This window comes from Siniperca chuatsi, linkage group LG3 (genome assembly GCF_020085105.1).
Source record: "Siniperca chuatsi isolate FFG_IHB_CAS linkage group LG3, ASM2008510v1, whole genome shotgun sequence".
NCBI classification, from domain to species: Eukaryota; Metazoa; Chordata; class Actinopteri; order Centrarchiformes; family Sinipercidae; genus Siniperca; species Siniperca chuatsi.
Window position 1 is genome coordinate 27,605,332 of NC_058044.1, and position 13,830 is coordinate 27,619,161.

At 38.8% G+C, this 13,830-nt stretch overlaps 2 protein-coding genes across 2 annotated transcripts; both read right to left on the reverse strand.

Annotated features, from left to right (window-relative positions):
• Positions 1-602: 602 nt before the first annotated feature.
• On the reverse strand, positions 603-6,095 carry LOC122873485 (C-type lectin domain family 4 member M-like). Its single transcript, XM_044190234.1, has 7 exons — positions 5,678-6,095; positions 5,219-5,351; positions 3,634-3,732; positions 2,764-3,519; positions 2,344-2,486; positions 1,721-1,830; positions 603-1,613 (listed from the first exon to the last, which is right to left on the reverse strand). Exons 2-7 carry the CDS (start codon positions 5,322-5,324, stop codon positions 1,475-1,477), a joined length of 1,353 nt encoding a protein of 450 aa, XP_044046169.1. The 5' UTR covers positions 5,325-5,351; positions 5,678-6,095; the 3' UTR covers positions 603-1,474.
• Positions 6,096-8,047: 1,952 nt separating this feature from the next.
• Positions 8,048-12,383, reverse strand: LOC122873486 (N-acetylaspartate synthetase-like). The gene is made up of 3 exons (XM_044190235.1): positions 11,819-12,383; positions 10,695-10,859; positions 8,048-8,799 (listed from the first exon to the last, which is right to left on the reverse strand). The coding sequence occupies exons 1-3, from the start codon at positions 12,036-12,038 to the stop codon at positions 8,405-8,407; spliced, it is 780 nt and encodes a 259-aa protein (XP_044046170.1). The 5' UTR covers positions 12,039-12,383; the 3' UTR covers positions 8,048-8,404.
• Positions 12,384-13,830: the final 1,447 nt, after the last annotated feature.

Below are 13,830 nucleotides of genomic sequence, written 5' to 3' on the forward strand. Positions count from 1 at the left end.
GACTTAAATGGCACTGAAGTACTGTGAGCAGCATTCCAGGCAATGATAAGAGGTCAGGTGTATCAGTCACTAACAGCAAAACAAAGCAAGTGCATGTGCCAAACAAAACACAGTGGCCACAACCAACACTAACCAACCTTCATGTGGATAGGACAGATATTACAGACAAAGACTTCTTAATGACATCCCATAACCTCAATCGTTTTTGCAGTCTCTGAAAGCTATTTCAAGGTCCTTTTATTCTGTATAGTGTGAACATTATACTGAGACTTTTCTTTGGACTTGTGTCAAAATTGGTTAGAACTTTGTTTTTGGATGTCTCCAGTGGTATTCCCTGTATCTGCCTATTATTATTAGTCACTACTGATTAATGTAGTGAAGTCTAATGTAATGGAGTAATTAAAATTAACCCACAATATCATGTACAAACAATGTTTGGAAGATGATATTGTTCCCAGAGAGCCAACACAGGTCATTGTTGATAATTTGTTTTTATAAAAAAGGGCAACAATTATTCTAATAATTGTAGCTTTAGGTGTAGTGTCCAAATGACTTGAGCATATTGATGAACTCGATGAGTGTGATGCATTACATTAGTAGAATGAGGTGAATTATTTTATTTAAAATCACTCATTTTATGTTTACATGAATCAATTTATAAAACGTGTTTATAAAAATATAAAATAAGCAAAGGAAACATTTTCATTGCAATGTAAGCAGCCCTTTTTTCCATGCGCAATTTAAATAGTTAAAGCACAGACTGAATGGTGTTAATACATATTGGATCATGCATAATACAGTATATTGCTGGTACTCATTTCCCCTGCATCATTATGAAACTTCATATTGGCTGACTTGTGCCTTTCTGGTCACACAAGAAGCTATGACTAAACACGAAACGGCCAACAAGAAATATCTCACTTTCACCACGTTTGCTTCTCTTTTAGCTGTTGGTTGATTTTCACCAGCAGTTCAGGGCCAGCAGAGCAGGGCCTGGTGCTAGAGGACACATTTTAAAGCAAGCTTAAACTCCACCCAGCTGGTCCATCACTAGCTTAACAGGAACTGATTAATGAGTAGAAGTCTTGGAAAAATGCATTCATTGGTCAGTGAATCAATTAATCACAGTAGCAAATTAGTTTGACGTAATCTGGAAGTGTCTTTTTCTACATATAGGTAAACTGAAAATCAATCGTTATTATTTAAAAATGTCGGTTGGTGGATGATTTAACTTCATAATACATTACTCATCACAAAACAGTAAATTTCAGGCTATAGCTGTCAGCAATGCTGCATGTCAGTGTGTGGAAATTGATAACTGATAATTGATGACAAAATATAGATTTTTAAGCAAACAGGGAGTCGAACCTCGCTGTTATTTCTCTGTACTACACTGATATTAGGTGATGATCATCAGTACCAGACAGTGGCCAGCAAGGCTAGCCAAACCTCTAGGCTTCTCTGTACAGGAAAACTACATCTCACAGATCCAATTTTGTTCTATGTTGCAGTTCTCATCATTCCAGTCGCCTTTCCCTGTCGCACGGTGCCAGAACTCCACACAGTCCTGGTCCCTCCCGTTATAGCTGTTGGGCTGGCCTTTACCCCAGTACCTGCAGGACAAAGAGAGACATCCAAACGGAGAATGAACAGTGAATGAAATCAACATTGCCCAGAGCTTTTAGTTTGGAAATAAAGACACATGAGCTTAGTTTCTTACGCTGTCGTCAGTGGTGTCCCATCTACCCATTTCCACTGCCCTTCTACTCCTCCATCAGTCAGTCCAATCCAGACTTCTTTGTCACTTCCATACAAGCCATTGATGAAGCTCTATGAGGGAAGAGACATAAAATTCAAAGTTATTGCAGAGATTTCTTACACATCAAGTTACGTTTTACTTTATTAGCATGTCATATATCCAGTTATTGTTGTGGTGTGGCACAGCTTAAAGTTGCACTAATCAATATTTTTATACTAAAAATGGATGAAAGAGATATTTCCCTCAGAGGTTGGTGGAGGCCAAAAACAGTGCAAAAAGAGAGTGAATATTGGACTTAAATTCAAATCAACACAGTGAGCACAAAGATGCTAAAAGCTTTGTTGAGCTGAGGGGAACTGTAGAGTCGGGTGATAATTCTTTGTGTCTTCATCACTACGAGCGACAGCTTTCACATTACACATCTATCGTTCCATTGTTAATATGAAAAAATCAATTAGTGTGGCTTTAAGGAAGTAAAAATGCCCATCAAGTAGCTGATTCCTTGCAATTTTATGAAAAAGAATATGGTGACACTTGCACGCACAGTCATGCAGATATAGACAAATGGACACAGCTAAACGAACCATTTCCGCTTGGCTTGTTATGATTGCCAGGTCTGCTTTTTTGCTTTGACAGAATTCTCTGCTCATATTCCAGGTTTTCGTGCCAACAGAAGTGAAGTAGCAGCTGTACTCAAACTTCTTCCACCCAGAAGGGCATTTCTTACCTGAAAAAGATATTGTTGATCAATAACCAAACATTTAGACAGAAGTGTTTACAAACATTGACTTGGAGTACATTTTTAAAGTGATGTTTGGTGGTTTTTTGTGGTAATAAAGGTTTGGATTTGTTTTTCAGACGGCGTGGCTACAGGACCTTTCAGCTTTTTCCAGCATACATTTGACAAGAAGGCCACATGAGTTTTGCCAGGTGAGAGGACATTTTGCAATATGAAACATGCTTAGTATGTGCTTTTTGTCGGTTTCTTAATTCCTTGTGCTTACCTTGGTCTCCCAGAGCAGTCAGGTTGTCGTATTTCACCTTCAGCAGGTCTCTCTCCAAAGTTACATTTTTGCAACTGCTTTCAAGCTCTTCTTTTTCCTTAACCAAGGATGCGTAAGCAGCCTGCAACTCATCTGTCATTTTTACAATTTGGTTGTAACTTTCCTGCAGAGTGTCTCTATCTATCGTCAGGTTTTTGTGACTGCTTGCTAGCTTGTCATTCTCATTGGAAGAGAAGTTGTATCTGTCCTGCAAATGCTCTACATCCTTGATCAAGGCGTTGTAACTCAACTGCAGCTGCTCTTTTGATCTGGTCACATTATTGATTTTGTTCTGTAAATTCTCTTTGTCTTTGAACACTGAGTTATAACTGACCTGTAACTCATTTTTGCGTCTGACCACTGAATCGTATTGTTTTTGTAACAAGTCTTTGGCCTTAGACAAGGCATTGTTATTAGTCTCCAACAGGTCTTTACTGGCTTTTAGCTGTTCTTTCTCTTTGCTTAAAGCAGCGTTACTGGCCTGTAACTGGCTTTGGCTAACTTTTAGACTGTTTGTTTCTGTTGTCAGTAAATTGTTATTGATCTGTAGCCTGTCTCTCATTTTCGATAAGTAATTGTAACTGTTCTGTAACTGCTCACGGCTGGCCTCAAGATTTCCTTTCTCTTTTCCCACTGTCTTCAGGTTCGCCTGTAGATCCTCTCTCTCTTTGCTCATGGCTTTTAGGTTGATCTGATGCTCTTGCTCTACTTTTCGGTCTGTCGGAGATGAGAGATATCAGTAAATCAGCAAATCAGTGATTTTACCATGACATCAGGCAACTTTCTAAAACATGTGAACATATGACAGAGAAAACAAAGAGGTAGACTCACAGTGGGTACTCTGACCTATGACCACAGCCAACAGGAGAACACACAGGATCCCAAGGCAAACTGTAGCGACCCGGAAAGGGCTGTTTCTCAATGCATACACTGAATAACAGCAAGAGTAGAAACAGAAACGTAAAATTGATGAAGCGTTCACTTGTGGTTATGTGCTTCATCTGTGTTGTGATATTGAGTGGTGTTGCAAATTACTATAAAAAACATTCAATTCAATCAAAGGAGCTCACCAATTAATTAGTTCTTTTAGAAATGCCCATAATTCATTATTATTTTGTAGTCCTTAAAACAACATATTTCATATACCAACATATATAAATTGTATAACTTATAACAAACCAGTGGATCTGTAAACCTTAAATTCATTCATATCTAACTATTCATATTTTTCACTTGGGTTGGCTGATAAGGATTAAATCTTATCTCACAGTTTATGTAGTTTTATATTGATTTATCTATATGCACCAGATAAATTTAAAGTTAAATTGAAACCATGTTTTTGGATAAAATGACTTTTGGCTAATCTTAAGAGTCAAATATCTGAAAAATCAAGACATTTCATCCCATTAATGCAACAATTCTATAAATCCTAAGTCTCGCTAAGTGATTTGCAACATCTGACCAAATACAAATGAATGAGATATACTGTTCATCTCAATATAAACATCATGACAAAATCACAGACTGTTGACAATTTCTTTTATTGTTTCATGGGATGTATTGTCATGTAGAAGTAGCTATAGCTTATCTTAGCTTGTTTTGTCTCAGTGATTTTCCACTATTTTTACATTGTCCTGCCATAATGTCCTGTTTAAACAGTAATACAACTGAATTAAAGCAGTAATAATTGATTTTGGGGCCACGTGGGGGCAGCAGAACAAACTGCATGTTAAACTCATAAAGTTGTTGTGGCAAACAAGTTGCCCTTTTACGCATTGGACAGAAATGGAAGAACATCAGCATTTATTTGGTGTTGTGTTTTTGATGATATGACAAAGTCCAATATTCCCTCTCCTTTCAGCTCTGCTTTGGTCTCCACCAACTCCTGAGTGAAATATCTGACTCTTTAGCAGCTTAAAGCTCCACTGTTTTAACAAGTCGCTAACTTTGTCTGTGGTGCTGCAGTGCACAGTTGGTTTGTCAGAGCTTTTTTGCTTAAAACTACCTGCCTGCTCCTGGCTGTTGCCAGAAATAAGACTCCAAATGGACACTAATGTTGCTCTATATTGGCTGAGTAAATAGGTAATGGTTTGCTAACTGTTCCCCTTGTAAAATTTATAAGGTTAAATGTTAAATGTGAAATGTTTACAGCTCATTACAGTGTATGTTTTAGGTAAATAAGTTCTTTTTGTAACTGTATGGTATGAAAAATACTGTCAACTGTTGTCAGCAGTAATCTTAGGAATTTCTGATTTCTGTTGATAAGAGCAGTGAGACTGGACTAAAACAGTACAGTTGTGGACTGAAAATTGTTAAAAAGCTCAGTGGAACTGACAGTTGACACATTTTTATTGTCTCAAGGTATATATTGTCACATCACCCAACCCTATTTGGAATGAAGTTCTTATTTTGTTACCTGAGTACTGCAGCTTGCTGCCATCTGTGAAAAATTGCTTATAGCCAGTTTTACTGTTGTCCATGTCCATGTTTGTCACTGTAGAGGCACGGTACTCGACAGTCATCTTTGCATCTGCTTCATTAGCTGGAGTCTTACCAGTAAAAAAAAAAACAGTAGCATTAGCTTCAGAAATAGCTGCTGAGTTTTTCAGTAATGTCACTAGAAAGTCTTTCCCTTCCCATTTCAGTGATTTCCCTTTAATTTATTTTCCTCTTCTAAGTTCCCTCCAGTAGGTTCCTATCTTGACATAAAGAAGATACTGTAGACCTTGTATTACCTTTACAAGGACTGAAACATCAGCATACGTTGTCAAGGTGTTTTCTGGGTTTAGCGTTTTTGTAGTGCAACACTGAATACTAATACCAGATTTAGACCTTAAATATCATGAATGTAAGATACAAACAAAGTCATCCTTACCTCAGCGTATAGCGATGATAACACAGTCAAAGAAGTGGAAATGTGAAGGGATTATGTTTTGAGCAATCTCGGAGAGTAAAACCTAATCTATTGACTTCCTGTAACTTCACCCTGCAAAAGCATTGCACTTATGCTTCAATATATGCCACACTCACTATAAATCCTTGGATGGTTTTCTTTACACTTGTGGCCAGTGGGGCAGAAAGGGAGGGTTGGTCAGTAGGTGGAGCGAGAGCCTCTGTCCTTCCTAATTGTTAGTGAGTTAGGAACACTGTTGGTGCATTTTTTGTGGCGTCATCATAACCTAAGATATTGTTTTGTGGTTTTCTTGTCAGTTTTTGTCATAAACACACCAGACAAGATGGACTCATTAGTAAAATCAGTTTGTGTTTCTGGTTGGAATAAACACCTGCCTCCTCCAAGGTCATGAGGGGAAAGAGCTCTACATAGAGCAGCAGCAACAATTTCACAACATGAACCACATGTTCACATGAACAAAAATGAGGAACAACAGATTTCACAAGAAACAAAAATGGTGAACATGCAGTTTTCAGATCAACATAAAGTCTGAGTCGTGTCGATTACTCAAGTTTTGTTCCAACATCTGTTTTCAGCAAAACATCATGCACTGGGCTAGGAAATCCATTTTGTGTAAACTCCATTTAATCTCACTGTGATCGTAAAAAATGTGTACTTTTTACACCTCAGAGCACTGATTGGTGTAGAAATGTGTTATATTTTTTTCATATTAATCTGAACTTGATGGACATTTTCATATAATTGAATAATGCAATAAATCCATTCATAAAGTTCTTTATGCTCCCACATCACTCTCATTGTTACACACTGCATATAGCCTTAGAGGCCACTATTTTCTGGATCACAACAACAACAGTAACAGGTCCTGTTGGAACAATGCAAGCTGGAGCTAACATTTCAAAAGCTCTTCAACTCATGCTTATTCAGGTTCCTGTGTGTATATCCAATGCTTTAGATTGTACAGTGAATCAGCATTCTCTGTCCTGACCTCAACCCCACAGAACACCCTGGACCACAGTGGCAGGATGTGACCCTCACTCATATTTATATTTATTTAATTTCTGTCTTAGATTAAATAAAATTCATTGGAGAAAAATAAGAAATGTCTTCATCTGATTCATTAAATATGCACAGGCAATGGACTTGTTTGCACCCACGTGAAAATACTGCTGAATCTATTGGTGAATCATCTGAGTGTTCCAGCCAGTTTTAACGTCACGGAGTATGTTTGTGTTTTTACTTTGGAACAAATAGAAGTCTAGGGAAAAGAGTATTGGCTGGAACATACTGTAGGCCTGTAGCCTATATATGTTACTGTGTATGTTGTAAAGTAGGCCTACTTATGGGGTACAACATTGTACCAGTCCACTTCAGAAGCCTGAGGTGGGACAGGTTTATGTAGACTGACACTGTTGTTACACAAAGTGACAAAGGCTTTTTTATGATGAGGTTTCTAGAGTAACACTGTGACAGGACATGAAATTGATCATCTTCTATAACTGCCTTGGCTGTTTGATGGACACGCCTGGTTTTCAGTTCCGCTGTATTTACTGGAGGAACTTAATCAGAAAAAGGCTTACAGAACTCATGATGTTTCCCAAACTTCCAGCTTTGTTGCTCAGTAGGTCACACTGTACCCCATAATATTATGATATGTATGTTAAGGGTTATTTTTTGTGTTTTAATAGGACTTGTGTGAGATGCCTAAAGTTACCAAAAAAGACACACAGCTGCTGAGGTGACTTGAGTTGCCACTGAGTAAATTAGCTGAAGAGAAACTACGACAAAGTGAGTCATGACAAAGCTGGGATCAACTGCTACACCCGTCTGTTATCTCATCCGAGTAGCTGTAGCTTTTCAAGATTAGCTGACATCTCAAAAAGAGCCTCAGAGAGAGAATCATGAACACACAGGAAAGGCAAATGAGAGATTCATTTTCAAATGATTCACTTCTTTAAAGGAGCACTCCACCTATTTTAAACATGAAGATCAGTTTACTCGTCATGAGGAGAATAGTACTACTCAGCCTGTGGAATCAGTTGTATCATGTCTTCTGTGGTTCTGGCCTGTGTTACTGTACAAACATGAGGTGTAGGGTTTAAAGGAAGTGGGCATTTAGGAGGCGGGGGGGGGTCTTATGAAAGACACTATTGAGTATGGAAATGTAGCATCTAGCATTTTTGGCCTCTGCTGTTTTGATATTTCACTTTTTTTAATCTGCTATGTACAACCTTTATTTAATTAGGTAATCTCACTGAGATCAAGATCTCTTTCGCAAGACAGACCTGAGTACAGCCGATAAAAAGAAAACCAAACACAGACATCATTAAATCCATTGCTGAACTTCTTTAATACCTGCCAGTACAGCCATAGATATATACTGTATATGTATTTACGTCTGTCAGCACATAGCATTTCAATTGACACTTCCAACAAGTCCACATACATAAATAACAAAATATGTGGTTTCTTGGTCTGACCCACAGGATCGTGTTCTGATGTAGCAGCACTATTGGCAAGGTGACATAGTTTGCAGTTTTGTAAAGTTTAGGTAACTAAACTTCATTAAGGGTAAGAAAGGTTGTTGTCATGGTTAAAAGAAACCATAGACTGTTGGTAGGAGACAGAGGTAAAGGTACGCTGTCTGTATAGTCAAAGTCAGCCATGCTGAACTCCTTCCTTTCTCAGTCAGTGTTGTCCATTTGAAGTGATCTTGCTGTTTTGCACATCGAGGCTGTAGTGATGATGGCGGACCCTGTAGAAAATGTGTCCCAGTAAGGACCATCTCGTACTGGGTGTGACGTACCCATTGGTGACCCCCACGCAGTGGAAGCCCAGACGCTGGTATAGCTGGTGGGCAGCGTGCCTGTACGCTGTGGTTCCCAGGACAACAGAGGAGTATCTGTGAGTGACAGCAAACTCCAGAACCTTTCGCCCCAGTGCCACGCCGACTCCACACCGCCGACAGCTCCGGTCAACAGACATCCGCAGCAACTCGACAGCACCTCCTGACTTCTGCTGGCCGACTGCTGCTACGACACCCACCACTTTGCCTTCCAGCACTGCTACCCACAGACAGGAGTCTGAGGTGGAGTGCAAGGACACGGCATGAACATGATGAATATAGGATGTGAAAATGCATAGACAAAAGGAAAATCATTCAGTTTAAAACCTAATTCATTCAAGTCTTTTTTTTCAACAAGAGATAGTAGAGGTGGGCGGTATTAATGGTATATAGAGTACACCGGTATGAATTTTCTATTTCTATTTTGACTATACCGTGCTGACCGGTAGAGCCCTCATTTTCCTTGACCTAAAAAAAAAGCCCCAAGATTCGTCACAGGATTCGTTGTCATCAGCCTGCGTCAGTGAATCATCTGGAAAACGTGAGAGCCCATGCTGCTTAGTTTGGAAATAAAGAAATGGCTGAAAGCGCTGCACAACGAAGAGGAGGAGAAGCTGGTTTTTTAAAAAAAACCCGGTGTAACTTCCATTATATGGACATGGTTTGGGTTTAAAAGGTCAGACAACGATAATCTTGGTTGTGGTTGCAAGGGGTGGTAATACAAGCAATCTTTTCTATCACCTCAAATCAAAACACGCTGCAAAATAATGGGTCCTCCGCAAACATCAAGTGAATCGTCGAGCAGCGATGGGAAGAAAAAAGTATGAAAAAGTGTTTTTCAGAGATGGACGTTACTTTAGAAAAGGTTTTGAATTATTTTCTATTTATCATTGCAGTTTTGCAGAATAAATACTCTTAAAATACCTCTGTACTAAGTGGAATATGTCCTAGTGCTACAGTTAAGAGTACAGTAATACCTGCCATGCAATTGCCATACTAGTGCTTCATCCTTTCAGAAGCATTTATATTGAAATATTAAGAAAAATGAATACCGTGATATATTCCGTTACCGTCGGTGCGTCAAATTATTCCGTGATATAAATTGTAGGCAATAACACCCAGCACTTGGCCTCGACAACTAACCTGATCTTATTGTTACAACAGTCACTCAAAGAGGACGCACAATATACTTTTCAGTGGGGTTTAATTCCCTCAGTCCTGACTTTATTACGCGTGTCCTAGTGTCGAGGAAAACCTGAACATCAGTGTTGTGTGAAAACTGCATTTCACAGGCACAGACCGGTTAGAGACTTATCACTTTGTGAGGGATAATGCTGGTAGAATTGTTTATTTTTGTTTATATTTATACGATGATCTGTACTACTTGTGTGTCCATTATCAGACACTGCTTTGTAGCCTCTGGACAGAAGAGTCTTCCCAATAAGATTGTGAATTTTACCAACAATACGACTGCTAATTTTCTGTAATGTTTGAATGTTTTTAATCGTGTGATTCATATGATCCAGTTTTCTAGTTTTTTTGTTACTATTTTCAAATACTTCTTAATCTCAGACATGGAATGCCTGTGTGCACTGTAAAAGACTACAAGCAACAATGGAAATGAGTCCAGGACTTTATCTCCCTGACACAGTCTGTTGTATTTCATAAATATATTAAAATGTCAATAAACCAAAACAAAACAAAAAAAGACAATCCCATCATAGAACTCAAAAGCTGTCTTGTCCAAGGTTGCAGCCGGTATGGACAAAGTAAGGCTACACTGTCTCTTCGTTTTAAATGTTGACCTTGTTCGCGTCAACATGTCTTCCAGCACTTTTGTAGATTCTGCTACAGATATGGTATTATTTTCCTGCATTAAACTGTGCTGGTTCCAACAGTCCTGGGGGTCTGGCTGTGCAGGATTAGAAAACACTCCTGCTACCTTATGTTCTGTTCAGAGGGCCATTCTTATGAGCTGGTATGCTTAATCAGGGAATAAAAGTGGAATCAAGACTCCATAGCGTTTTACTTGGGTCAATTCTACCATATGTGTTCGCTATAAGTCATAAATAGTAGGAGCAGATCCTTTTTCAGTACATACTACACATGAAATTTACATTGTATAATATATACCTGATGATTTCATATAAAACCCTTCGATGTCTCCCATGTCTCTGCTCATGGCGTGCTCCAGGTAACCACGGATCACACGTCTGCTGTAGAAGTAGCGCCCGCACAGCACAATAGCAGGGAGGAGTCCTATCAGCCACCAACACATGGTGATGACTAAACATACAACTGGAAAGATATGAACAGATGTGTGAATGTAAAGCAAATATAAAGTTGTAGTACTTTTAACCAGTGATGGTAAGTAACTGAATAGATTTATTCAAGTACTGTACTTGAGCGTTTGTATATTATGCTACTTCACTACATTTCAGATGGAAATATTTTGCTTTTTACTCCAGTACATTTATTCGACAACTATGACTACTAGTTACTTTTTTTTATTTATTTGACATTAAAACATATTATAAGCTTATTTCAGACCAGAGTTTCAGACCAGGAGCTTCAAGGCAACGCTGCCAGAAATCATGTGACTCGCAAGCTTGCAACTGTGTGGGCAGATCTCTGAAAAGTGGGTGCTGTAAACTCAGCTATGAAAGAACAGTCTGCAATACGAGTCCACAAAAGTTTCAAAATAAGGATTTGCCCTTTCGAAACTCTTTTCCCAACATATGCGCACCAGTTTTCAGATCACCATTTACAAGGTTTCAAACCTGGAACAGTGACAAATTTGAAACTGAAGATGTGTTGGAGAAACACTGTAAACATATTGTTGCTGTTAGGAAGAACGAAAACTCAAATACAAAATAATGTTTGCAGAGATTTGAAAAAAAAATCAGCCTATCAAAACATGAGTTTCAATCTTTCAAAGCTTTTTTTTCAGTTTCGAGACATGATATTCATCCCATTCAAAAACACAATGTAAAATGAACATAAGTAACATAAGAAATAAACACAAGAACTAACAGCCAGAAAAGGAAAAAAAATGTTTTGTAGCAACCAGCAAACTCATAGAGTCCATAAAAACATTTTTTAAGATGTGTCTTAAAAAGAAAATACAGTCTCCTGATCTCTGGCTGGTCTTTCCAAAGTCTCAGTGCTCCTTATCAGTGTGCTTGCAATTACCACCTTACATACTTTACAACTGCAGAAACAATCACAGAAATATGTCATTTATGCAGTAATCTTACCTGTCACAGCAGTATAGAGCAGGAGACTCTCAGGGTGATGTGTCAAGCCTCTGAAGGCGGTGTCTGGGACCATCTCCATCAGCCCTTCATAAAAGATCCTCTGTACCTCCGGTTTGTCTGCTGGCTCAAACTCACGCACAACTATAGGTTGAAGTCCATTTTGAGCTTTTAGATCTTTGTCATGTTTTTGGACATACTTTTTCTGTGCTTTTTCCTCCATATAAAACTTTTTTTTTAAATATGTGATTAGTTAGGATACAGAGGATGCAGGTATAGAACTAGTAGCTGAGGTTCAACCGCTGACAACTTCTTTCAGCAATAATGCTTGCTAGTGCTGTCTGTTGTGCACAAGTTTCTCTACACCATCTCTGCTTTGAGATAGTATGGTGGCCCAGAAGCTTTGCAGTAGTTTTTAAAGCATTTGTCAATGAGGGTTCCCCACAGATAAGATGTTTGGAGGCCCCTCATGCCCTCTTATCAGTTCCCATATGTGAAAAAAGCTAGAGCTAAGCAGGAGCTAGAGATATGGGGAAGCGGTTAGCTGCTGGGAAAAATGTTCCTACCGGTTACTCCAAAGTTGTCTTATTTACATGTGTGTCCAGTTAGCTGGCTCGTTAATGTTAGCCACAAACAACCTCACATACTAGTAAAAAAGCTGATAAGATTATCAATAACCCCACACATGTCCTCTATGACTACTTCAAGCTGCTGCCATCAGGAATCCGTTTCAGATTGCCTGTATTTAAAACAAACAGAAGGAAGTTCGATTTTATTCCAGAAGCCATTGGACTTATGAACAGCCACAGTACACGAAATTGTCCATTTACCTTGTGTATAGACTGATAAATGCAGTTATATTTTTTGACGTAACATGTGCTTTTGTGATGTTGAATATACTTGGCCAGCTATGGATTGGTCACTGCTATTAATCCTTGCGCATGTCTTTCTAACATATTTGTATTTTTAGGTTTGTCTAAATGAATTGTCTATGTGTACTGTAAACTATAGCATGTTTGCATGCTGGCTTGCCTTGAATTGCCCCTTGAGGGACTTATAAAGTATTTTCACTTGAATTTAACTGAATTTTTCAAGGAACTTGCCCAGCACTGATGTTGAGTTGCCTTAGTCTGCCTGAGTCTCAGTGTTTCTATTGCAGTTGATTTGTTGTTCAATTCTATTGTGAGGGTTTTTAAGATGTTTTCTTCAAAGTTAGAAGTGGTGTCCCACACTGTTCAGTGCTAAGCCCCGGCTTTTTTAGCGCCTCTCAGCCAAACCATTCTTAAATTCCTAATCCACCATTAAACTGCAAATTACTAAAGAATTAAACAGGCAAATAGATAGAAGCATTTGAATGAGTCAAATAAAGAACACCAACTGTTTCTATGTTGGCTTGAGGCTTAAGATTGAGCCACAAAAGATACAGTTTATCCATTAAACTACAAAGGGATTCAGCTCATGTAATGCAGTCATTTTGACAGAATTTTCACAGAATGAAAATAGACCGCGGCGGTGACGGCAGAAGGTGAGGGGCTGGGAGTGCGCTGGGAGGGCGACGGGAAACCGGCGGGGAGTCTCACCTCTAGTCCGAGAACTCTCAAAAGGCCCGTGTACATCAGACAAGGCCAAGCATGCCAAATGTGACATGAGGGCGGGATCAGTTGGATTCTATATTTAACTGTGATGACGCCTTTTGGTTGTGATGCATGTGAAATGATACAGACACAAATGTTGGAGTGGAGGAAGGCAGGAATGAAAGGCTAAAATAAGAGCAAGAGACTGGGCTGTCAAACCTTTGATAAAGGATCATCACCTGTAACCATCTCAGTGTGATCTGAATGACGGAGCTCATTCCTTCAGTCTGACAGGCACTTCTTAAAAAAGTTAGAAGACACTTTCACACTTTTACATGCAAATGAGTAACACATCACAGCGCATCTTAACAAACCCTTTCCTACACTGGTAAATCAGAAACATAATTATATGTTACAAGCAAAACTAATAAACACAAAGCC

Excerpts from the sequence above, each read along its gene's own strand:
- LOC122873485 (XM_044190234.1), bottom strand. The coding sequence starts at position 5,324 with ATGACTGTCGAGTACCGTGCCTCTACAGTGACAAACATGGACATGGAC. Across the intron at positions 3,733-5,218 it reads CAGCAAGCTGCAGTACTCAG|TGTATGCATTGAGAAACAGC; the intron begins GTAACAAAATAA and ends GCTGTTATTCAG. Across the intron at positions 1,614-1,720 it reads GGGACACCACTGACGACAGC|GTACTGGGGTAAAGGCCAGC; the intron begins GTAAGAAACTAA and ends TTTGTCCTGCAG.
- LOC122873486 (XM_044190235.1), bottom strand. The coding sequence starts at position 12,038 with ATGGAGGAAAAAGCACAGAAAAAGTATGTCCAAAAACATGACAAAGAT. Across the intron at positions 10,860-11,818 it reads GCTCTATACTGCTGTGACAG|TTGTATGTTTAGTCATCACC; the intron begins GTAAGATTACTG and ends ATATCTTTCCAG. Across the intron at positions 8,800-10,694 it reads GTTTTATATGAAATCATCAG|ACTCCTGTCTGTGGGTAGCA; the intron begins GTATATATTATA and ends ACTCCACCTCAG.